The sequence below is a fragment of the Monocercomonoides exilis genome, assembly GCF_001643675.1.
Source record: "Monocercomonoides exilis strain PA203 chromosome Unknown scaffold11-1913109, whole genome shotgun sequence".
NCBI lineage: Eukaryota > Preaxostyla > Oxymonadida > Polymastigidae > Monocercomonoides > Monocercomonoides exilis.
Window position 1 is genome coordinate 689,987 of NW_027150556.1, and position 24,052 is coordinate 714,038.

The following is a 24,052-nucleotide window of genomic DNA, read 5'->3' on the forward strand; positions in this document are numbered from 1 at the left end:
CAAGCAGAAAGAAGGAATGCAGTGATGTGGAGGTAGAAAAAGATACGGAGTAAAAGATGAAAAATACATTGAAAAAGCTAATCTTTTAGAAAATACAAAGAATATTCAAATGGAAGATACACTTAGCGTTAACAAAAAACCGTCTGCATAACAGAAATATATGAATGAATAATATCGTTGAAACATTTAAATAAATCGATTGAAAAATGAAAAATGAAAAGAATTTCAAAAGTTTCAAACTGTTGAAGCGATAAATAACACATATATGTATTATATAAAATAAAAGCACAAGAGCAAAATTCACATTATTGCACAATCTATGCATAACAAATCTTATTAAAGAACAATTCATTCGAAAAAATTACTGAAATAAATTTATGGGATATGAGAAAAAATCAATTTTTGATAAATTCAAAAATTAAAAAGAGCAAATGAAGTTCAAAAAATTAATACTCACACAAAAATAATCATTCACTCTTAAAAAAAAAGAAAAATATTAAAATAAAAATAAAATAAATAAAAATAACACTGGAAAATTAATGACGGACGTGAAAATTTTTTTTCGATACGTCAGACAGGTTTAGTTGCATTTTTATTATTTTGAGTTAAAATGAAACACAAATTTAATTTTTTTTGAATTCAATAATCATCATAGTTTTTTTCAAAAAGTTCCCTTTTTCAATATTTCGGGTTTCAATAAAAACATCATTTCTTTTATTAAATTAATGTTCTCGCTCACCCTATTTCACCAGAAAGGAAATAAATACTTGGCAAAATTTTTATTAAATTAATTGCGCAGTTTCGTGAGTGGAAACAGAAATTTGATGAAAATACTTATTTTCATTTTCACATAAAAATAAACAATAGTAACTTTTCACAAAAATATAGTCAAACGTTTGTTCACAGAAAAATTGGCAGTTGACAAAATAGATTGGATTCATTGTGATTGGGTCTGATTTTGACAGCAATTTTTCTTTCGAAGTCTTTTTTTAAAAAAATAAACTTTTTCAACGAAATGAAGAAAAAAAATAAATAAATATAAAAATAAAATGATAATAATCGTAATTTCCTTTTGAATGACAGTGAGAAATAATTCTTCATAACTGCATAATATTTTTAAATCTCTTCTATTCGATTTGAAACAATGAGGATCAAAGAAAATCATTTGTTGAGAGTCTGATTGGTATTATTTTGTGAGTTCCTATATGATATTTGTTTTGACCGAATCTTAAAATTTGTGTCAGAATTAACTGATATTATCTTGGAAAAAATGTCATTATTGTTTGTCAAATTTTCTTTTCAATTTAACATTTCGTTCTCGTTGTTCAATAATAATTCTTTAAGTGTTATGTTTTATAAAAAAGGTTAAGCACATTAAGTTACAATGAACCATTTTTTTTTCTTTTTGATGAAATTGTAAAAACGATTCATCAAAGCACTAAATTCTCGAAAGAACAAGAAAATTCAAAAAAAAAAAAACTTTATCACCATTAAAAGAACAAAAACTTCAATATTTCTCAATCTGTGATTAAATAAAGATTTTTGGTGCAAGAAATGAAAACAAAAACAAAATATCTCACAGTAGGAATTAAATAGCTCAATATTGCTTCTCAAACAATAGCAGAAATCATATTCGAAAACTCTTTGAACAAAAGCAAAAGTAAAGTTTTTAAAAAAAATAAAGATGGACTAAAAAATTGAAAAAAAAATATTTTTTTATTATTAAAAAAGAAGAATAAACAATTGTGCTCGAATTTAGTTGCTATCAACGAAAAAGAACGTTTATGATTAGTTAAAGCAAACAAACTATATATTGTGCATGTGAAATAAAAATAAAAAATTAAAACACTCTTCAAGCAGAAATGCCTTTATCAAAGTTTTTCTTGGCAAAAGCATTCATTTATGAAGTGGACGTTGAAATAAAAACACTCAACTTTTAAGATCATTGATAGATTGGTATTGTCTGCGCTTTTTGTTTCTCATTATACAAACAATCACAATCACAACAACTACAATAGTTGCAACAAATGCACTCACCGATGAAATGATAATAATCAGTTGGGACTTTGTCAGCTTAGGATTGTTTTTCTTTTGCTTCACTAGAATCACGTTTCTGGTGTGCTTCATCTCTCCTTTTGTCTTTCCGTTCAGATATGATAGTCTGCACACAACTGAAGAATACTCGTCACCATCCAGCAGCGCTCGAGGTACCTTAGCTTTCATTTCGGTTTCATCCACATTCTCAGAAATTGGACAATCAGTCCATTTCATCTCTTGCCCTTCTCTTTTTTTCCAAACTTCAAATTTCAATCCACATGGGAACAAATATGAACCATGAGCAATAACTTCCACTTTTTTGTCTTCCTCCTTTTCTTCTGCTTCCACATTCTTCTTTTCACCCTTTAATGAAACCTTCTTTTCAATAATCATTGTCACATTTTTCAATGAAGGTGAAAAAAAATACGAATCCATCTCATATGCAGCAGGTCCTTCAACATCGCCATCTGTAAGCATCCCAAACGGCTTCCCTTCTAATCCATCGCTTCCAGGCGCCAAAGACACGATATTTATCGAAGAGCGGTACTTATCCAACGCTCTAATATTGTGTCGCAGAGAAGGGAATTTCTCCCAGTCCTTTCCAACTGGATGATTGTTGTCAAAGCTACAGTTGTTCAAATCCATAATGCACCCGTCTGTGAAAATTGCTCCCTCACTAATTTCAGTAAATGAACAGTCGTTGAAAGTTGTGCGAGAAGCCTCAAGAAGCGTTACCAGCCCTGAATCCCACATGCACAGTTCATTATTTTCTTCCCTTTCTTCATTCACTTCCCCCAGTTTTTCATATTGTTTACCCATCATCAATTGATTGTCAGTCTTTATATTTCTGTTGGAATCACATTGGCTTTTTTCAGAAATGTTTCCGTTTCGACCGTAAATAACAAGCTGTGTAAAATTTCCACAAACATTGTCGATCACAATAAGTTTGTATGGTAAAGGCTTTCCTTCCCCACCCAGAACATCGTTTCCCTTCGGCTCAGCATACCAGGGTCTGAATATAACATCAATTATTATTAGCCCTTTGTTTGCATAAATCACATCAAGTGCATCTCCTTTAATGGAATCTGGATATTCTATGTCAACATGTTCAAATGAGCTGTCACAATATGCTATCTCAAAAACGGCTTTTGTGTTTTCCGCATTGATATTTGCTTCGATATGGAGAATTCCTCGATTCTGTTCACCACATGAGATTGCTGATGAAAATGTCACATATTGATACAAACGAAATGATTTCGTAACGGAGACTTTTCCAATCACGCCAATTGTCAATTCATCCCGCGTTGCATGTTCCAGCCCTGTGCTAATGGAATCACATGGTTCTTCTTTCCTTCCGCATGTCTTTCCACTGTTCGCTTTATCTCCTCCTATAAAGATATTATGCGAATGATATGGAAGCCTATTTTCTTTGTCAACCAAAAGATCAACAATGCCTTTTCCTGCTCCCTTTCTTCCTTCCAAAAGCATCAGATTCCCCTTTCCGTAAATATCTTCCATCTCAAACTCAAAAAGCTCTTCTTTGAGCTGCTCTATTCCTGAAGGCAAAGAAAGGAAAGCAAATTCTCCTTTATCAGCCGAACAACTGGAGAATGTCAGACATTCAAATGATAATTTTATGGGATCAATGACATCATCAGAAGCGCGAACATAAATCGCTCCACCTTTTGATTCTTCGTTTTGACGAGAACTCAATTTTCCTTCTTTGCACGAACAATTAGTAAAACTTATGCTAGAAAGTGTTAAATCACTATCGCTATTCCCTATTTCTGCGTACAAACAACCTCCCATTTTGTGTTCAATTGACATGCAATTCGAAAAATCACCATTTTTTATTGTTGCGGAATGATGTATCTTCAAGATGGTGATGACTGATTGTATTTTGCTTGTTGTCGAAATTGAATCAATAGAGAACATAAAAATGTACACTATTTCAGAATCTTCTGCAAGTATTGACGCACAAGAGGAAGTAAAATGTGTGATATTAATGTTTTCAAGATTTATTGTACCACCTTTGCAGTAGATTAGAGCACAGTTTAGAACTTTATCAGAATCGGTTGAAGAGATGCTCGTCTGGAAAATATCAAGTTCTGAGCCAGCTCCATCAACCACAGCAAATCCATTATTTATACCACTTGCCCGTGTCGTATCAACAAAAACGTTAGCACAATATAATTCTGTACGCCCTCCATTCTTAGTATTAAACATCCCTTCTCCCAATTGTATCTTTGCTTCATCCAAAACAGTTTTTAAACTTATCATATATTCCTCGTCTCTGCTCGTAATTGTGATGCGTTTCTTTTCAACTATTATCGGTTCTGTATCATACTGGTTGCAGTCATCTGTTGTATACACAGTGAAAGATCTATCCTCCAGACAGTTCTCAACCGCCATTTTTATCGTTTTGCACGAGATTTTCCCTTCTTTTCCACAATCTGCTACATCAATCCCACTCGCTCCATTCACATTAATTATTAATGAATTGTAAGCCAGCCAATCATCGTGAAAAGTAACCGAACCATCTTTTTTTATCACTTTGACTCTATTCCTGCCAGAAGTACTGATCGATGCTGCATCAAAAGGTGATTTGCACATATCAGAAACCCCTTTGCAACGTATCGTTGCATCGTCACCTCCTTCTGACGCTAAATTATTATCGAAAAAACAATTCCAAAATAACGTTTTATCGGCTGGTTTTTCTTTCTCTGCTAAAGCAATTACCACGCCTCCACCTTCCCTTGCTCTGCACTCCACAAACGAAACATTGATGCACTCAAACTCGGCTGATTGACCCAAATCAAGAACAAAAAGCCCTCCTCCTTTATTTGTCGCTTGACACCCTTCAAACACCACATTTTCGAATTTCACTTTTCCATTCATCGCCAAAATCGTTATTCCTCCACCGCAATAAGCTTTTCCATCATCAAACGTTGTATCCAAAACGTTTAATTCGCTATCTGGATGCAGAATCTCAAAGAAAATGCAAGCTCCCTTTTCTGACTCCAGTGATTGCACACTTGAAAACGTGCACTTTGATATTGTTGCAGAAATTTTCTCTTCGGCCTTGCTTTTAACTTCCAATAAAGCAGGTCCTGCAGTAATTCTCTCAATAGAGTTCAAACAGCATCCTTCTAGAATGAATGCTGATGGAAGTTCCAGTGCGCATTGCTTGCTCAACTTCACTTTATTTAAATCGAAGTCTTTCAGTTTCTGTAATAAAACTCCTTCGGATACATAAAGAAAGGCCTTGTCCGAATGATAGTTAGTATCGCCTAATTTCCATCTGAGCCCGTCAATCAGAAGTTTTCCTTCTGTGACTCTCAGAATCGAAAATGGAGCGTCAGTATCCGTCCACTTGCCAAAATCAATGCTGCAATCGCTTATGGTTAAATCTCCATCCACGCCTTTTGAAAGGATAATAGAAGACGTTTCATCTTCAACTTTTGATTGTTGCTTCTTTTCTTTAAATTGAATAAGCTTGAAACATACATGTTCAAATTTCAGTATTTTCTCGTTTGTCATATAATTTTTTCCTTTCTCAAATATATCGTTCAAGTTCAATGATGGCATTCTTTTCGCATCTTTATTCGACGCTGCTGTTATCGTCAAGGTAAAATCTTTAGTAAACCGAAAACCGCATGGAATTTCAACTGAATCAACAATCTTCAAAGTTCTGCCTCCAATTCCCTCCTCAAACATCTTCATTCCCTTTTCAATTGTTTTGCACGGTAGAGTTTCCGCCCCGCAAACTGGTACTGAATCGTTTCCTTTTTCTGAAACATAAACATCAGATAGTGCTTCACAACAATTATGTGAAGGCTCCTTTAAATAAGCTTCTGTATGTGTTTGCTTATTAGTACAAAAGATCTGAGTAAAAAAACAAGAAATAAAAAATATAACAAAGATATTTAACATTTTTGTTTTGATCGAAAAAATAATATAATAATTTATTCATTGCTTTTATTTGATTTATCAATTTCATAACAAGTTTAATCATTTGTGAGTTCGCATAAATTGTAACGGTGCAATTTGCGTCTAAAATCAAATGAAATACAACTCAACTTTTACGGCTTTTAAAGAAAAAATTTTTTGCAAAAATTAAAAAAATAAAATTTATGAAAAAGATTCAAAACAGCTTAACAACTATTTTTTCGAAAAAAATTTCAATTAGAGATCAAAAAAAAAAAATGTCCAGTTTGTCATAATTGATAATGCTTTCGTATGCATGACCGCAAGCTGAGCATTCCTCTCAGGCAAACGCAAAGCCTTCAGTCAAAATGTTTCAGACTTCCTCGAGAAAACGAACAAGAAATTCAAATAATTGAAATTTTAATAGTGCTTTAAAACAGTTCTTCTTTTTTTAATTGTTGAATTTCTCTCTTTCTGCCTCCTTTCGCTTTGTGTTTTCTCGTTTCTGTTACATGTTTCTGTTGTGGATGTTCAAAAGAAGCTAAAAGTTGCACGGGAGCACAAATCCACTTGGCTTTCTTCATTTTCCAGTTCTCACATTTCCTCGAACTCAAAACCACTGACCACCTTCTTTCATCAAACCTTTGATTGTCGTTGGATTCTTTGTCACTTCCCCAAAAATCAAAATGTATTTCCGTCAAATGAATTGCAATTCTCTTTTTCTGATAAATGCATCTTTATCGGTCATGAGATTTATGCTCTTCCTTCTTTATCCCACAACTTGCATTAGCTGTAAAAATGGAATTTCTTTGTTGGAATTCACTTTTCAGTTTTGTTGAACAATTCTATTTTAGGATAATACTCAGTTGATATCATTCATCTTTTTTAAGATGGAAACAAATTATCTGTATTCTGACTTTGCATAATCCTTTGACGTACTTCTGCAGAAAATGCTTGTTCAAAGAATTTCAATTTTGCAAAGAATATTCCAAAATAAACGGGTTACAAAAGCATACACAAAAGCATTGGATATTTCAACTTTTGATTAGGATACAAATGAAATTGCTGTGGGTATGTCCGTTCATTTTGGTTTTTTTGTAACAATAAAAATCAAAAAATATGAAGCATGTTATTTCTGTCTGTTTTTATTTTTATTTTTGTTAAATATTATTTAGAAATTGTGATCAAAAAGTTAACAATATGGGTAGATATCAGAAACCGTTTTGATTTATTATGAGCTGGGAAACCACATCAAAAGCAGGGCCCGTTGAAACAGGGTCTATGAAAGTGTATAAAGCGCCTGCATCTGGAGACCAATCCATTCGAAGTTTTTATTGCACACAAACGTCTTCAACATTTTTGCCTCCCCCCAAAAAATCTAACGCTCTTACAAGAGCTAAAACATCTTCAGATTCAGCAGGAGAAAATTCAAGAGATACAACTTCTACTGGTTTGAAAGTAGAAAGATTTCAAAGTGGTTATTCAGACAATTATAAGCCATTGTTCAATAATCCAAGCTATGATCCCGTACCTCATCCTCTTGAACTTCCGCCATATCTTCAAAGACAAGCAACTGTTTCTCGTCGCCTTGAATTGGAAGGAGACGTGTTTGGATCAATGACAAAAACAAACTTCACCAAGCCACCAACTCCACAGCCAGAAGTTCCTGTATCAGTTTCAATGGAGCGCACAGGATATACTCGAAATGCCCAATCGATTTTTGAAGATGAATTAAAAGATGCAGACTTCAAAGAAAGATCTTTCATGTCCAGTGGGCCATCTCCTGGTTCGACTATGCTTCCTTCTATGAAACTTGAGGCAAAGAAAAAAAATGCGATAGATGCTGAAAATGATTTTAAAGGACCTGATCGTTTTTCAACAACATATCGTGCATTTCATACTGCAAGACCGTTACCACGTGGGCCAAAGTTGGCTTCAGCTAATGAATTTGTTACAGATAGTATATTGTCAATTGGATCGGCCGAGCCAAGCGGGTTTTCACGTTCTGTTATTCCGCTAAGCGATCATCAAGCTTCATTAAAAGAAGCCGAAAAAGAAGAGCCATCGAAGGAAATGATTCGTGCACTTTCACGTCTTCCTCAGCTAAAGGAAGAAAGAGCACACAGGGAGAATCCACTTATCGATGATGCAACTTACTACGAAAAACATCCCGAGCAAGCACACAACTTCACGAAAAAGCCACCCACCATTTCGCAGCTGACTTATCACAAACCTCCGCAAGTGACCGGATCGGAACCTGTTCCGGAGTCAACAGAAATGACACTTTCAGGCTATTCGCTGAATCAGCGTCCGAGCCTCGGGTACGGGTTTGGGTCAGGAGAACTGGAGGAGGATTACGGAATGGGGCACGAGGCGCTGGGGATGACGCAGGAGGAGATACGGCATGTGAGAGAGACGGATCCGATGGAGTTTGAGTACCTTCGGAATGGTACGACGATGAGAAGCGTGTACAAAGTGAGCTATCCGGGGCACAGCGTCGGCGGGCGCGGGGACGACGAGCTGCAGTCTCCGCCAGCGATGACGCGTGCGTTTGGAACGGGCTCGAACGGGATGCGATTCGCGTCAGACGCAGAGAGAAAAGCATATGTTGGGTCGATGAAGGCGAGGCACTTGGGGATTGGGACTGGGAATGTGCTGTCTGCGACTGCTCGATCAATGGGCACGACGAGGGAATCTATTCCGACATGTGTGTTGTGCTTGGCTTTGATGAAAAGAGAAAGGGGAAATGATTGTAGAAATTGAGAAGAAATATTTTTATTATATTATTTTTTATTTTATTTGTTTATTTTGAAACATTCTTTTTTTTCACATCCAATATTTTTTCTTTTCTTTTTTTTTTTCTTCTTCTATTCTTTTTAAGTGCGCAAAGAACACACAGGCTATTCTGATAACACAGCACCTTCCTTCCGCGCCAGGGAGTTTCGCTCAGAGCCGCTTTATCTGACACCTCAGCAGCAGACAGCAGCAATGGTGTCTAAAAGGCTCGATTATGAAGGAGATGTGAAGACTTCCATATACAAGAGCGATTTCAAAGCTCCTGTGAAGCAGAAAGAGGAGAGAAGGGAATTCTGGAACAAGACATCAATCGGCAGGAGAAGTGGAAGCAGCGATTATAACAGCGATTATACCAGTGGGCTTGGAGACACAGCAGCAGGCGCTCGCTCATTTGATACTTATTCACCTCCAGCAACTGCACCTTCATCATACTCTTCCTCTTATTCTTCCTCTTCTCCTCCTTCTTCTTCTTCTTCGCGCACCCGGATGATGAGCACGTCACAATTGTCACCGGCGCTGTCAGAGCGGCTGGCGCTCACAATGAGCCGCTCTGGAATGAAGACCTCGTCTCAGATCGGCTTGGGCGCTGCGTCTGGTTTAACGCCCCGCTCTCCTCTGTCTTCTGGCTTGACCACACGCTCGTGCCATTTGGAGAGCACTATGCCGCAGATTAAGACGAAAGATGCTTCGGCGATTTTCACTCGTCCAGATGATTTCATTCCATCTTCTGTGGAGATTGAAAAATCGGGTTATACCAGATCTATTGGAAGAAATCCTATTTTGCAGAACTAAAGTGTCTTTTAGTGAAAGCAAAAAAAATATTTTTTTTGGAAAAAAATTGATTTGCGCCTGAATATGTAATTGAGAGGGATGTTTGAGATGAAAGAAATTGAAGAGTGAAACGAGGAGTATTTTTGAATGCTTTTCTTTCTTTTTTTAATTTTTCAAATCATTGTTATGTAATCTTTAAATCTTTCTTCGTGTTTATATTTACACGATATTCACTTCACTTTCTCATAACACTATATCTCCGTTTTTCTTGAAACGTTACAAAAATTTCTGAATTGCTTTGTAAACAATAAAGAATTTCTCAAAAAATAATGAATGGGTTCCGGAAAGATGGATTTCAGTTATTATTGATTATTATGAATGTTAAACGGTTTGGTTCATTTTGCAAATGCTCATTTTATATTTTAATAGCGTGTACAGGGGGTCATATTTTGCTCAGCGTGGAGCCAGGTTTGCTTTTAAGGAACTATTTGAATGATCAAATTTATTCTCTAAACTTAAACTTCAACGAGCAGTAAAAAGAAGAAAAAGACCATGTATCATATGACTGTTTCTCATGTCAAAGAACATCCGAAAAAAATGGTTCAAACCAATCTTGATGCATTTCTTCAGCAATTCAAAGCAAAGCAAGCAACACCCCCGGAAATATTTTTTACAAATCCAGAATCAAAAAATCATTCGATCGTTCCACTTTCAACGAAAATTCGCTGCTTCGATGTTCCTCTTCTCAATTCTCGCGAAAATGATTTTTCTGTTGAGTCTTGCATGAGTTCAAAATCTAAAAAGTCTCAAATTATGCCACCATTGAAATTGTATGGTATACGCTTTTGTTTTTATATTCTATTACTATACTGTTTTACAGAGTTGCAAAGGCTTTTTCACGTTCTTGTCCTCAAATGAATATCGAAAAATCTCCTTCTTTTTTTGAAAGTGAACACGCACTCAAACAAGTTGATGATCAACTCTTTCATCCAAAGAAAGAAGCAAAATATTTAAATGAGAATGATCCCACGGAACATCTTCCGGAAAACAAAAGCACGTCTCAATTGGAATCGAAATCAGCAGATACATTGTTTTTTACAGAACTCACGATTAATCCTTCTCCTTCTTCTTGTACTCGCAGCTTGAAGACAAATTGTGTGTATTTAACATCCCCTGATACTTCTAAGGATGAAAAAGGACTGGTTTCAATGGAACCTCCTTTTCGAGATAGTTCAAAAATGAATCGTCTTTCGCTTCCTCCAACAAAACCTTCAATGTCTGCACAATCTGTGTATTTTGAAAATTGTCAATTAGCAACAACAAATTTTGTGTCATCTTCAGTTCAAAACGAAATATTGGAACCAAAAATCAGAATGCAAAAAACTTTATCAACTTTATCTTCCAATGGAACGAAAAGAGAACCCATTTTGATTGAAAACGACAAATATGAAGATGAAGATGAAGATGAAGAAGATTTGTCTGCTTCAATTGATTCAATGGGATTTTTCTCGCCATTTCATTTGAATGAATTGGCTGCTTTGTTTTCGTTGTAATTTTTGTTTCAGATTTCACACTTTCTTTTTCAAACTTCACTTTTATTTTCGACAATAATGAAATGCAACAAAAAATTGAATGAGGCAACAATAATGACTTTTGAGATTCAAATTTTTATTATCTTTTGTGCATCCTAAGAAATAATTTTGATCTTTTGCGCTTTCTCAAAACTATTTTTGTTGACAGTTCAAGAGAAAAATTTGATGAGGAAGGCTCAACTCCCAAAAAATCGCTTCATCCATAAAGAACAAACTTATCATCAATTTCTTGTGAAGAAATAAATAAGCTTTCGTCAAACTTTGTTTCTACACTTAACTTATTTGTTTGCAAAAAAAGAAAAACAAATCTGAAAAACTTAAAATAAAACGAGAAAAATAAATCTTTAACAAACTTTTTCAATCTTCAGTGAGACGCATTTTTGATAAAATATTCTTTCAATTCCAAAAGCTAAGCTTATTTTTCGTTTTCGTCTGAATATTAAAGTTCTAGCAATGATGACAAATGTTATCTATCTTCTGAGAATGTTACACATGGAAATCAAGCTTCAAGAATCTCCGTTCAGAAGGATTTCATCCAGTAGGCTGTTGAATTATTGAGAATCACTTCAGTTGCTTTTCAGGAATTCAAAAAAAAAAGTGCATGAGATGAAATACGAAGATTTCATGTGACTATTGAAAAAAATGTTTGTTAAAAGAAAAGAAAATAAAGGGAAAGAGAAGCATACTGTTCATGATATAGCAAATTCAGCATCTTTTGTAATACTCTTTTTAATGCTTGAAGTTTAACCAATCTCCATTTCGATAGCATTTGCTTGGGATTCGTTGAAAAAATTGCATTTATTCCACTTATTTCATCATCAAAGGATAGTCTGGGGCGCTCTTGCATTCTTCTTTCAAACAAAGTCAAAATTTCACCTATTTTGTCGTTTTCTTTTGTTTTTCTATTCCTTTGCCCACTTCTTTCAAAGCCTTGTTATCTGTTGTTTTGACTGAGTCATTAATTTCTGCCTTGATTTTATCTTGCTGTTTTTTGACAGTTGTTTTATTTGCTTCGCTTGATTCAATAACAGATTTTCCTTTTTCTTTCATATTGGCTTTGCCTCCTCTTCCCAAATTGTCTTGCTTGAAATTCAGTAAAAGCGCATTGTTACGATGCAAATATCGAACTTGTCTATTTGCGTATTGGCTAAGCAAAGAATTGCATTTTTCTTCTTCTGCCAAGCATTCATAAAGATCAATTTCTTCGCTTTTCTCTTCTTCTTCTTCTTCTTCTTCCATTTCCTCTTCTTCGTTCTCATTCACAGTTTCTGTGTCTGAACTCTCTTCTTCCTTCTCTTCTTCTTTCTTCTGTGGCAAGCCAGTTTTTTTATCTTCAGTTGCTTTTTCGCATTTCTCTTTCGTGTCTTCATTTTTGCCTTTCTTGTTTTCTTGCTGTGGCTGCTTCATTGCGGTGTCTTTGCCTGCACCTTCTGTTGTTTGATCCTTCTCTTTTAAACATTGCTGTGTTTTCTTTCGTTTGCCTTCTTTTCGTTTCAATCCTTTCATTTTCTTAACATTTTCATTCATAAACAACCTTCCATTTGAAAGACGCTTCAGCTGAGTCCTCAACAACTTGCGCAGGAGAGCGATTCTGTCGCACAACAATCGCTTCCACTTTTTTTCTCCTTCATTCAGCTCATCCAATGTCTTCATTACATGCGGAGTTTCTGGAATCACAGCCTTATCACCAGAATCCTTACACTCTCCGTGTGTGCTTTGTTCTCCTTTCCTTTTTGCTTTCTCTCTCAGTTCTCTCCTCTCGTCTTCCTCGTCTTCGCTGCCGTTGTCGACATCTCTGCCATACATCAGCTCCTCCTTCGCCATCTCCAGTCTGTCAAAAAGTGTGTATGCCAAGATCAGATCGCTGCTGATCTTCGACTGCTCGTCAAATGTCGCGTAGTGGGGCTTGCAGCAGCGGAGACACAAAAAATGCCATGTTGGAGAAGGAAAAGGAAAACAAGACGGATATTTTGCAGAAGTTAAAGAAGAGTTAGAAGAATAAGCAGAAGCAGGAGAATGAGAGAGATCTGTGGAAATGGAAGAAGAGGAATTAGAGGAGGAGGAAGCAGAAAATGGATACTGATATTCAAACGCAGAAGACAAAGAAGATGAAAACGACGGGAAATGATACAATGAGCTTCTAAGTGAAGGAGAAAGAGAGTGAGGAAATGCCATTGAAGTTGCTGATGGAGCATAATAAGAAAAAGGCTGCATGAAAGAAAAAGAAGAAGATGACAATAACAATCTTGATGAAGACAAAATTGAAGAATTCACTGATGCTGTATTATTATTTGAAGCAACAGAATTCGTGCTTTTTGATGAATCCAAATTGGATAAAGGCAAAGAAGAAGATGCATTTGTTGAACAAGCATCGTTTTCATCCGCTTTAACAACTTCAGAACGAGACGGAAACCAATTCGAGTTCTTTTCATTGTAATGGCGGTTCACATCGAAGACTATTTTGCACCCATTTCCCTTTCTTCTCGCCTCGTTGTGGTAATAAAAATTGTCTGACAGAAGAATCATCTGGTTCCCACACTCGCACACAAACGAGTCCAGTGCAAAGTCTGCCATTGGCGTGCATTTCTCCAGAAGGATGCTTTTTCTGGTCTGATCAGACAAAAAACTCATTTGCTGATCTGTTGTACTTGTGGCTGCAGAAGTCTGAGAAGCTCCTGAAGCTGTTGGCGGTGTGTTCTGAATGTAGCGAATGTAATCGCTCATTCCTTCGCTTGGAACGCCAGAAGAATTCTGTGTCGATGCAACACCAGACAAACTTGATTGCAAAGCTGAAGGAGACTTGACTATAGAAGAAGAAGAAGAAGAACTTGCTCGTGATCGTTTTAATTTGTATAGAGAGAATGGAGGTGGTGGTAGAAATGCTTGCGAAGCCATTGAATTCGAACGATTTGGATAAATCTGAGTGAATGAAGGAGGAAGAAGAGATGAAGATGGCATTGCAGATGATCCAGGCTCAATAGAACCAGAAGAAGAGTAGGAGGAAGAAGTACCTGCAACGCCAGGAACGCATCCCATGTCATTTTTTGAATAGCACTTGATTTTCTCCATAAACTCCCTTGAGTCTGCAGACAGCAGCTCCTCAGCTGGTTTATTCACTTCCTCCGTCTGAAGCGCAGCAATCAAAAAACTTTTCAGCTCTTTTATTTTCTGACAGGCGCCAGGAATGTTCGGGTTGTTGCGAAGCGCCTCCAGCGCCTTCGCTGCCACAATGACAGGAGAATTCTCATATTCAGCCAGTTTTGATTCTGCCATCTCTGAGTGAAGATCATAAGCAGGCTCTTCTGCAGCAAGTGCGAGGCAGCTGCTGTTTTCTTGGCCGATTTCTCCGGTGCTCTCCAAAATGCTCCTTGTTATCTCGCTGCTGGTCAGCTCTGAAGGGTTGGAGTCGTCGGAGTCTGAGTCGAAGTCTGGGCCGATAAACTCGGCAAAGCTTTTTAGCAGCTCCGTCCGGAAATCCAGCTGTTTTTGTGCCAAAGATTTGCCGGCCTTCTTTTTCTGACGAGATTTCAATCCTTTTCCTCCTTTTTCGTTTTCAAGTTGTTTGGATTTGTCTTCTTTTAAGTTTGTTATTGTAGACTCGTTACTCACTTTCTTATTCAAAGCTTGATCATGTAAAAGATCTGGTGACTGTATAATTAAGTCTCTGTCTATTTCTTCATCATCCTCCTCATTAAAATAATCGTCATAATCATTGGCATCTTCTTCTTCTCCTTCTCCTTCTTCTTCTTCCTGATGCGCACTAACAAGTCCTGAAGAATTTTCGGCTGCTTGCAACGGCTTCAGTCCAATTTTCTGCAGCAATTCTGATTTTTGTTGTTTCAATGCAGCTGCTTTTTTCCTTCTATACTCTCGAAATTGGCAGAGATTCCTTTGGGCCATGCCTTTGATTATGCAAGTTTCCATTTCAGACGGAATGGTCGTTTTTTCAATTAAATCTGTATCAATTGCTTTTTTTGTTCCATTTATAATGTTGCTCTTGTCAATAATTTTCTTGCAGTAGTTTGAATCTTCTTCTTCTTCTCTTTTCCACTGCTTCATCATTTTCATCGTTTCCCTACATCGAGAGCATTTACACGCAAAATGCCATTTCTTCTGCAGAATGCGCTGTCTCATTGAGATTGAGTAACTCAATGGCACGTAGCTTATCGTGATTGGCTCCCCATTTCGGATAAATCGCACCGCTCTGACTTCAACTGCTTTTGCATCATTCACTGAAATAATGCAATTTGGACGGCAAGAATGATTGATAAGAGACACCCGAGGGTATATTCCAACAATAGCCCAATTCTCGCTCGGATGACGAATGTTCAATTTTTGAAAATGAGCTTTGCAAATGTACTCAAATGATTCATCGAATTCATTTGCATCCACATAAAACTTCCCAGCTTCATTGCCATTTCGCTTTAGTATTTGCATGATGTGTTCTGTCAAGAATCCCAATCGTGATCGTAAAGTTTGAGGAAGAAATAACTTATTTGATTGAAGAATGACAAAATCGAAAAAATTGTGAACATGACTTCTAGGAATCCCTGGATAGTTTGAATCTTCAATACATTCAGGCGTCGGCAAAATTCTTTTATTAATTAGTCGACAAGCTGAGAGCTTTTCACCTCTGAAATCTGTGACAGACGAAAATTTGTGAAGGAACCGATCAAGCAACAAAAGAATTCTAAGGTATAACTGACAATGTGTGGAAAACCAAGGTTCTTGAAGATTTAACCCCATTATTTTGCATTCCACTTTGTGAATTTCTTTCCAATGGTGCAATTGGCATGCTTTGCTACAATATTTTGTAACTTTGCATTTTCCGCATTGCAATAGTTTTCCGTTTTCAGTTTCTTTCAAGCAGCAATGGCACCTTTCCTTTGCAGTGGAATCTGTCAATTGATAAGCAAAAGGTTCTTCTGATAAAACAATATCTCCAATATTAAAATCCTGAGACGCCTTAAAGCCCAATCCAAGATTTTCATCTGCATAAATATCACATTTTTCGAGGGATTCAGTTTGCATCGGAAAATTAGGTGCAATGCCGCTGAAAAAACAAAAATGAGAATTTGATTTTTATATAAAGGGTTCAAAATTTTTACATGATAAAAAGAATTGACTCCGTAAAAATTGATATGTTTGTGAAAAAGAAATTCGAAGTTAAGTCATATGACATTCAGTTCGAATGTGTGTGAATATCTAATTATCCAAAAAATTTTTAGTTTATTCTTCATTCTACATTTGTCATTCATTGTCTCTCAAAATTGTTTGCCCTGTTAAATTCAAAATGAATTCTATTATTACTGACAATAATAATACAAACAAAAATAATAATAATATTTTTTTCTACAATTTTCATGTTATCATCATATCCAAATAAAATGGAGTTTAACTTAAAAAAAATAGTCTATAAATTAAAAAAAAATACACAAAAAAATGCTAAGGAAATTTTTAAGTGAGAAACAAGCTAGTAGAAAAATATCAGTTTATTTAGACTCAAATAAGCAACAGCATTGTGTCAGATACAAGTGAGCAAAAGGGAAACATAAGTTGTCTATGAAAGCAATAAAAACATAAAGAAACAAAAGGAAGATACAACAAAAGAACAGTTAATAGCAATAAAAAAAGAAAGCATTGTTCTTCTCAAAGATGATTGTTGATAAGAAATGGGAAATTTTAAAGTTGACTTAAAAAAAAAATAAAGTTGCTCAGAAAAGAAGAAGAAGAAGAAGAAGATTTAGTCAGAAAAGGTGTTAATAAAATCAATTAGAGAAGAATGAGAAATGATGAGATTGTTCATAAGAGAGTTAAAGTTTGATAGAAGAATTGCATGAAAAGAGTTGAGAAGCTTGAAAAAGAATGCTATCAAGAAGTATTGCGACTAACTCAGTATGAAATACGTTAAAGTACCCTGTAAATGAAGAAAGAATTGTGACAATAAAAAAGAATACAAATGAATTGGAAAATTAAAATAAAATAAAATAAAATAAAATAAATATCAAAATTAATCCCATCCAGAAAAAAAGAAAAAACTTATTTGAACGCATCTATTTCACAGCATACTCTATTGGCAAGTAAGAATTACAAGCAAAAGAAACTTATTCTGCGAGGAAAGGATGAAATAAAGAAGATGAAATGAGTCAGAAGAAAGGCAGTTGTAGTTAAAGTTGTAGTTGCAGCTGCAGTTGCGGTTGTCAAACGTGAAGTGCTAATTGCGAAGTGCTTAACTGCTTCCATCAATGTGAATCTATATCTGTTTATTTGTGTATTTATTTATTTTTTCTTCTTTTTTTTGACACTACACTCAGAACTTTCTGAATACTGCATCAAAAAATTAAATAAATAAATAAATAAATAAAGCTTGAGAATGAAGAAATCGCGGGGAAGCAAAAAAAATATCTAAAACAAAAAGAAATAATTTTTATATGAGATCGGTTTCCAAATAGTGAATGCTTGGTTACCTTGTCCTCCTCTTTCATTTGGCATCGAAGTCAAAAATTAAAATGCGGTTCTGACTTCTTCCTGCTCTTCTACTTCTTTCACGCACACACTCATCAATTCGTCAATCTAATTTATTTATTTATTTATTTATTCTTTTTCAGCTTTCTCTTGTTCCTTCTCAACAGAAAAATTGCGTTACTTCGTTTCTACACACATACACACTCCTTCCCACCTCATTTAGAAATCCCTCAAGTTCGACGGGTCCTGATCAGGGTCTGTAGGGTCTATTTCTCCGGGGGGAATCTCCGGATCTTCCGGAATAATTGCCGGCGCGCTCTCTGCCGGAATCGCATTCGGCGGGATCGGCGCAGGAATCAGACCGTTCTCCATCGCTGCCCAGTCGATACCTGCAAAAAACGGATGGTTCTTCACATCCTCTGCTCCGCCATGCAGGCAGCCCAGCCTCTTCGTCTTGTCCTTTCTCAGCAGCTCCAAAACAAGCGCTTTGGCAGCTGCTCGGAGCTCTTTCTCTTTCTCGTCGTCTTCTGGGTTCTCAAACTCTTTCATCGGAGGACGATATTTCACAATTGCCTCGTACGTCTCAATGGGTGTGCCGAAAAATGGCGGGTTTCCCATCAGCAGCTCGTATATCAAGATGCCCAACGCCCACCAGTCAACTCCCTTGTCGTGCCCTGTGCACAACACAAGCTCAGGCGCTACGTATTCCTGGTTGATTTATGCAGGCAGTATTTGGAATGATTGTATTGTTGAATAAATTAAGAAAAAGAAAAAAAAGATTAAACAATACATAAAAATGAAGTACAAAAAGAAATAAAGTGTTTATGTCTAAAAATTTTTTCATTCAAAAGCAAATCACAAAAATTACTCATTTCACAGAAATAAAGAGGGTAAATTTAAAAAAAAAATTAAAAAAATAAAACTGATAAGAAAAACTTTAAAAGTCATTAACATACTGCTGTACCGCAGATTGTGAAAGAAAGATCAGTAATCTCTTTTGCAAATCCGAGATCCGTAAGCTTCAATTGCCCTTCACCATCCAAAAGCAAGTTTTCTGGTTTTAGATCCCTATATGCAATTTGCTCTGCATGCAGACGAGCAAAAGCTGTTACAAGCTGAGCAGCATAATGGCGAACTGCAGAAGGCTTTATTGTTTTATAAGTCTCTCGCAAGGTAAAGAAATCTCCGCTCGGGCAATATTCTAAAATAAGATAAATGTTATTCTCGTCTTGCATTGTTTCGAATAAACGAACGATTCTCGGATGGCGGCATCGAAGCAAAATTTCCCTTTCATATTTCATGTGCCTTGCTTGCTTAAGAAGACATATTCTCTTTTTGTCCATGACTTTCATCGCAAAATATTGCTGTGATTCTTTATGTTGTGCTATTTGAATTATTCCAAATGTACCCGAGCCAATAATTTGCATCATTTTAAATTCATCAAGACGTGGTTTTCGAGTAAATTGAAAAGACTCTGACAATTTTGAGGGTGAAGCAGATGAGCTGCTTGACGCGATGATGTATGAAGGAGGAGCAGGTTCCTTTACTACTGATGTTACTGGTGGTTTTCCAGAGTGGCACTCAATTGAGCTAACTGAAGATTTCGAAACAGGAATTGGCGAAGGTTTTTTTGGAGCAACTTTTGCAAGAGTTGGTAAAGATGCAGAAGCTTTCGAATGTGTAAGCGTTGTTGCTGGTTTTTTGGGGGGCATTAATACAGGAATAATAAAATACGCAAAGGCTTAAATTCTTTTAGAGAGAAGAAATCTAAAAAAATCTTTGTAATTAGTAAAATATAACACAATTGATATGAAATAATAAAGAGCAGCGAAAATGTAATTGCTTATTTAAAAGAAAACTCGATCTGATAAATAAGGAGCAAACGAGATGTAAATATGGTTCATCTCCCATTACTTAAAAGAAAAACAAATTTTTGGTTTCAAGAATCATTAGAAAACAGAACATTGAAAAGTTAATATTTAGTGTGTGATATGAAATAATGTTTGTTGCTTTTATGAAGAAAAATATTGATCAATCAATATTTTTCTTTTGAAATATCCAATAATTGTTTTTCATACAAAAAATTTCCTAAATCCAACAATAAAGAAAAACAGATCTATCATTATAAATTTTCATTTTCCAATGACGATAAAGTTTTTGTTCACAAAAACAATTGTGATTTCTGTTTCTTATTCAAATTTGTTATGAATTTTTTAAAAATCACAACTATCAAAAAAATAAAGCAAAAAGCAAAATGTGAAGTTACATATGTGCATAATTTTAATGTAATTTTTCCATTGATAACATTCAGGTAATCACTCAAAATTCCTTTATATGTCAAAAAATGTTGTTCTTTTCAACAAAATTATTCTCTTTTCTTTATATTTCGAAGCAAAGTGATAAAAACAATGTCATGAAAGTTAACTTAAACTGTGAAGTGCATGGAAAGCAATTTACCAAAATATGCAATTGAACGCTAAACATAAATGGTTAAAAACTGAAGTGAATGCAGAGCTAATTAATTTCTTGAATAAATGAAAATTTAAATTTGAGGATTTTTGTGATGTATAATTTTAATTCCCAATTCTTCAAATGACCTCGTCATCACTTTTCTGTTCTTTGGTCCCTTCTTCTTCCGAATCATCTTCGCAGTCTTTTTCTTTTTTCATCCGTTCTTTCTTTCTTTTGTAATATTCCTCCTCTCTTTCTTTTTCGACTCTGTTCAATGTTGACTCTCCATAAATAGAAACCAAGTCTAATGGCTGACATTTTGAATCAGATAAAACATCAGGAGTGAATTGAGAAAATACTTTGGCTCGAATATCGATAGTTTTCATCACAAGAACATCATCTGAAGATCTGTCTGCTGGTGTCACTGGATTAATTGCATTTTTGGGAGTTATTGCAACAACATTTCCAGTTTCTTCAAGGGGTTTTTGATCAGATTCGCTTTGATCTTTTTGAGTTTCTGAAATGGAAGAAGAATTCTGGTTTTGTTTTTCGTTTTTTTTCGATGGAAAGAAAAAGTGAAACAAATTCACAAAAGGTGAAAAAATAAAAGAAGCTATTTTGTTTTGTTTTGAAGATGAAGATTGTAAAGCTTTTAGATTTTCCTCCTCAACAACAATTTGTTCCTGTTTTCTTTTCATTAGTTCAAGTTCTAAATCTGCATCGGCAAAACCATATTCCTCTTGTGCTAGCTTGTAGCTAATTTTTCCAGGAGCCTCACACATGAAGCAACGTTATATCTGCGAAAAAATGATAATTCAAATGAAATTTTGATTTTCACAAAAAAGTTATGGTTATCTTTAATATGTTGGGACGAAATTTTTTATTTCATGAAATTTGTTCCATTCTTTTCTTCCCAATTTATATGTCATTTCTTGATATTTCAAAATAATTTTTTCTTGAGAATGCTACACTTTTCATGATTTGATCGCAGAAAATGTTTTGAACAAATCCCTGTTTTTTTCAAAAATGCAATAATTGTGCTCCAGTTTTTCATTTTTCAAATAATTGCAATTTCTGATAATTAATTAGCTATTTTTAATATATTTTGCTTATTATATTTACAATGTTTAGGGATAACAGATAAAGCAATCACAAATAAATTAATAAATAAAATTTTTGTCAAACATAAACCCTTAGCTGCTGTTGCATACTGGAAAGGAAAAAATGGTGATAATATTTACTTAATCAAAAGAAATGTGCCAAAAAAATAAACTGAGCAACCAAAACATTTTAAACAATAACCTCGCGCAAACAAAGAAATATTTTGCTTATCGTATTATGTAAACATATACAAGATGTCGTTGGGTGCAAAAGACAGTTCGTCGAAAAATGTATCTCAAAATAATGTGAAAAGATTGAAAAGCAAAACAAAATCTCAAACATTTATGTTGAAACAGTTTACAAATATTTTTTTTTTGATGATCTTTCCTGCGCACATTCCAAAATTTCCCAATTATTTTATAATTTTCAGTTTAGACATTGTAAATAATGCCGGAGAAAATAGATGTGAAATATTCGTCGTACAGCGAGACAACAAAAGGACGATCGACGACAAAAGGAACGGGGAAGCTGACAGGGCGAATCATCCCCATGCACCGCATCATCATCACAGCCGTGGCTGCTGCTGCCTCAACTCCGTTCTCATCGACTTTCAGCACAGTTTTATGAATCACATCGCTGATCTTCAGAGCCTCCGGAGACATACGCTCAAATTTCGCATCGTCCGTGAAGCAGATGCCCAACCCCATTTTGGTCAGGGCTTGCACCAGCGAGGCAGAAAACTCTGCATTGAAGCGGGGAAGAGACAGAGCAACAAGAGTGGATGACAGGCCCCTAACAACATCTTTGAATTGCCCTGCTCTCAGATACTTCATCGCACAGCTGCGAAGAGCTTCTTCTCCTTTTTCTGCGGGAAGCATCACGAGCATCCTCATTCTTCTGTCTTTGAATCCCAATGACACAAACGATGCATCTCCTGCATTGTGATACATCAGTCTCTCAGTCATCTCCATCATTTTGCATTGCTTCTTTTCGCCATTAATAAGGTTGAAGTCTGCGTCGTGTGTCTGATGCTTCTTGAATTGGTTTTGAAACTCTCCTTTAAAATAAACCGTATTAAGGAGGACCATTTCATCGTCACTCTCCAGTTTGCTTACGATTTCTTTGATCAGCCCTTTGGTCTTATCGTTAACCCAGGCATTAATCCGAGGTGGTCTATAAAGTAAATGATATAAAATTGTTTTGTGCAAATATTGATTTGGAGTAAATGCAAACAAAAAAAACACAAAACAAGACAAAATCCAAAATGTATTTGAAACGCCAACATATAAAAAAGTGCAAACGCTGCAGAATCAAATGGAAGAATTTCAGCTGTCGCCCCAAAGGCCTTTCCACATTCGTCCAAAAATCCTTTATATACTGTTATTTTACTGTTAATCCAAAGAGAATTTGCGATTTGATAAGGAGGAGGACACTCTTTTTCATATTTTTCAAGAACTCCTGCAATCATAGCAACCTTTATTTTCATTAGCAAACAAATAAAATTCATCAGTAATAAATGGCATTAATTAAATGCTTTGATAATAAATCTTTCAAACTGTTTTTTCAGCCGGAAATCCATTTAACTGCAAGACATTTCTCATTGCTTCCAATGATGACTGTGTTGCTCCTGATCCAGCCATCATAAGGGCAGTGTGAACAGAAAGAGGCGAGATGAAAATGTTCTGGGCCTTGTCAGAAAGAAGCTGTTCTAACAGAAATGTACAAAAATTGTTGATGTATTCTCCTTGAGCAGCTTTCATAGCACCGTATTCCTCTTTGCTGACTTCACTAGGCTCTGTGTAAACAGGTCCTGGTCTTCCTTCTGCAATTATTTTACTCATAAAAATATCTTCACAAATGAAATTCGATCAAATGATAAATAATAAGTTACTGAATTTGATGATTTTTTTAACATAATTATTTTCGAATATTCTCTCAAATTTGTGAACTATAATGTTCAGTATCAAATGCCAATCATTTACGTCTATAATAGTTGATGGACATATTAATAATATAATAAAAGAGTCACTTATGAATATTTCTCAACAAAATCAATTATTGAACAAAAAGTTAAAAAGATAGTTCAAATAAATAATGCATCGATGAAATAAACAACGAATCAAGGTCTCTGTTTTTTAAAAAGTAATTTATCCTTGAAGAAAAAAAGCATAGAATTACAATGTTTTATTCAAAAAATACAATTAATTCACCATTTCTTCTTCTGATTATGAACACAAATAATTCAAAAAAAAATTAATTTATGTATTCCTTCACAATATAATATTTTGCGAAAAATTAGTTTTTGGATAAATGTCGGAAAGTGAAAAAATAAATAATCTTTAGTCAAAATTTGATAGAATAAGAAAAAAAATGAATCTATGTCTTTGATTTTTATCAAAAAAATAAAATGAAATGAAAAATCGCAAATTTTGCAGAAAAAAATAAGTAATTCTTTTTGAAAACAGGCAAATGTTGAATTTTCAAAAAAATCACAAATTTCATATTTTGCTCAAATTTTTGTTTCCACTCACGAATCTACTTTAAAATATGAAGGGGAAAATACGGACTTTCAAGCTTTTTATGCACAAAGCATGGAAAAATTGTTCAACTTATAACATTTTTAAACTTAACCAGATTTCAAATAAATTCGATTTTCATAACTGTTAACAAACATCATTGATATAATAACATTATGTTTAGCGACCTCACATGTATTTCAAAAAATAAACCAATTTTTTTCAAATTTTTTGATCACAAAAAGATCATCTTTGATTCATAATTTTTCAATGAAAATGCATGAAGTCAAATATTTTGTCCCATATTTGAAAAATTCAAGATGGATTTATTTATTTCGAATGCTTTCACCTTCTTGCGTTTATTGACAAAATAATCAATCCAAAATTTCGAAATGT

The 24,052-nt window shown here is 35.0% G+C and overlaps 7 protein-coding genes across 7 annotated transcripts; 2 read left to right on the plus strand and 5 right to left on the minus strand.

The window, feature by feature from the left end:
- Positions 1–1,929: 1,929 nt before the first annotated feature.
- Positions 1,930–5,760, minus strand: MONOS_4036 (uncharacterized protein; the record flags this gene model as incomplete). Its single annotated transcript, XM_067874076.1, has 1 exon — positions 1,930–5,760. One exon carries the CDS (start codon positions 5,758–5,760, stop codon positions 1,930–1,932), a length of 3,831 nt encoding a protein of 1,276 aa, XP_067731566.1.
- Positions 5,761–7,170: 1,410 nt separating this feature from the next.
- MONOS_4035 (uncharacterized protein) lies at positions 7,171–9,836 on the plus strand. The gene is made up of 2 exons (XM_067874075.1): positions 7,171–8,671; positions 8,846–9,836. Exons 1-2 carry the CDS (start codon positions 7,198–7,200, stop codon positions 9,550–9,552), a joined length of 2,181 nt encoding a protein of 726 aa, XP_067731567.1. The 5' UTR covers positions 7,171–7,197; the 3' UTR covers positions 9,553–9,836.
- A 35-nt stretch (positions 9,837–9,871) lies between these two features.
- Positions 9,872–11,195, plus strand: MONOS_4034 (uncharacterized protein). Its single transcript, XM_067874074.1, has 4 exons — positions 9,872–9,919; positions 9,961–9,999; positions 10,065–10,361; positions 10,412–11,195. Exons 1-4 carry the CDS (start codon positions 9,906–9,908, stop codon positions 11,082–11,084), a joined length of 1,023 nt encoding a protein of 340 aa, XP_067731568.1. The 5' UTR covers positions 9,872–9,905; the 3' UTR covers positions 11,085–11,195.
- Positions 11,196–11,999: 804 nt separating this feature from the next.
- Positions 12,000–15,560, minus strand: MONOS_4033 (uncharacterized protein; the record flags this gene model as incomplete). The annotated part of the gene is made up of 1 exon (XM_067874073.1): positions 12,000–15,560. One exon carries the CDS (start codon positions 15,558–15,560, stop codon positions 12,000–12,002), a length of 3,561 nt encoding a protein of 1,186 aa, XP_067731569.1.
- A 908-nt stretch (positions 15,561–16,468) lies between these two features.
- MONOS_4031 (putative protein kinase X) lies at positions 16,469–19,445 on the minus strand. Its single transcript, XM_067874072.1, has 4 exons — positions 18,545–19,445; positions 17,591–18,296; positions 17,193–17,528; positions 16,469–17,040 (listed from the first exon to the last, which is right to left on the minus strand). The coding sequence occupies exons 1-2, from the start codon at positions 19,298–19,300 to the stop codon at positions 17,808–17,810; spliced, it is 1,245 nt and encodes a 414-aa protein (XP_067731570.1). The 5' UTR covers positions 19,301–19,445; the 3' UTR covers positions 16,469–17,040; positions 17,193–17,528; positions 17,591–17,807.
- A 496-nt stretch (positions 19,446–19,941) lies between these two features.
- On the minus strand, positions 19,942–20,888 carry MONOS_4030 (uncharacterized protein). Its single transcript, XM_067874071.1, has one exon. It carries the CDS (start codon positions 20,819–20,821, stop codon positions 20,177–20,179), a length of 645 nt encoding a protein of 214 aa, XP_067731571.1. The 5' UTR covers positions 20,822–20,888; the 3' UTR covers positions 19,942–20,176.
- Positions 20,889–21,212: 324 nt separating this feature from the next.
- Positions 21,213–23,014, minus strand: MONOS_4029 (putative proteinase inhibitor I4 serpin). Its single transcript, XM_067874069.1, has 3 exons — positions 22,697–23,014; positions 22,442–22,614; positions 21,213–22,313 (listed from the first exon to the last, which is right to left on the minus strand). The coding sequence occupies exons 1-3, from the start codon at positions 22,979–22,981 to the stop codon at positions 21,572–21,574; spliced, it is 1,200 nt and encodes a 399-aa protein (XP_067731572.1). The 5' UTR covers positions 22,982–23,014; the 3' UTR covers positions 21,213–21,571.
- Positions 23,015–24,052: the final 1,038 nt, after the last annotated feature.

Excerpts from the sequence above, each read along its gene's own strand:
- MONOS_4035 (XM_067874075.1), top strand. The coding sequence starts at position 7,198 with ATGAGCTGGGAAACCACATCAAAAGCAGGGCCCGTTGAAACAGGGTCT. Across the intron at positions 8,672-8,845 it reads GAGGGAATCTATTCCGACAT|TGCGCAAAGAACACACAGGC; the intron begins GTGTGTTGTGCT and ends ATTCTTTTTAAG.
- MONOS_4034 (XM_067874074.1), top strand. Across the intron at positions 10,000-10,064 it reads TTTGCTCAGCGTGGAGCCAG|TAAAAAGAAGAAAAAGACCA; the intron begins GTTTGCTTTTAA and ends TTCAACGAGCAG. Across the intron at positions 10,362-10,411 it reads ATTATGCCACCATTGAAATT|AGTTGCAAAGGCTTTTTCAC; the intron begins GTATGGTATACG and ends ACTGTTTTACAG.
- MONOS_4031 (XM_067874072.1), bottom strand. The coding sequence starts at position 19,300 with ATGCCCCCCAAAAAACCAGCAACAACGCTTACACATTCGAAAGCTTCT. Across the intron at positions 18,297-18,544 it reads TCACAATCTGCGGTACAGCA|GAATACGTAGCGCCTGAGCT; the intron begins GTATGTTAATGA and ends TAAATCAACCAG.
- MONOS_4030 (XM_067874071.1), bottom strand. The coding sequence starts at position 20,821 with ATGTGTGAGGCTCCTGGAAAAATTAGCTACAAGCTAGCACAAGAGGAA.
- MONOS_4029 (XM_067874069.1), bottom strand. The coding sequence starts at position 22,981 with ATGAGTAAAATAATTGCAGAAGGAAGACCAGGACCTGTTTACACAGAG. Across the intron at positions 22,615-22,696 it reads GATTTCCGGCTGAAAAAACA|GTTGCTATGATTGCAGGAGT; the intron begins GTTTGAAAGATT and ends ATGAAAATAAAG. Across the intron at positions 22,314-22,441 it reads CTTCCATTTGATTCTGCAGC|ACCACCTCGGATTAATGCCT; the intron begins GTTTGCACTTTT and ends TTTACTTTATAG.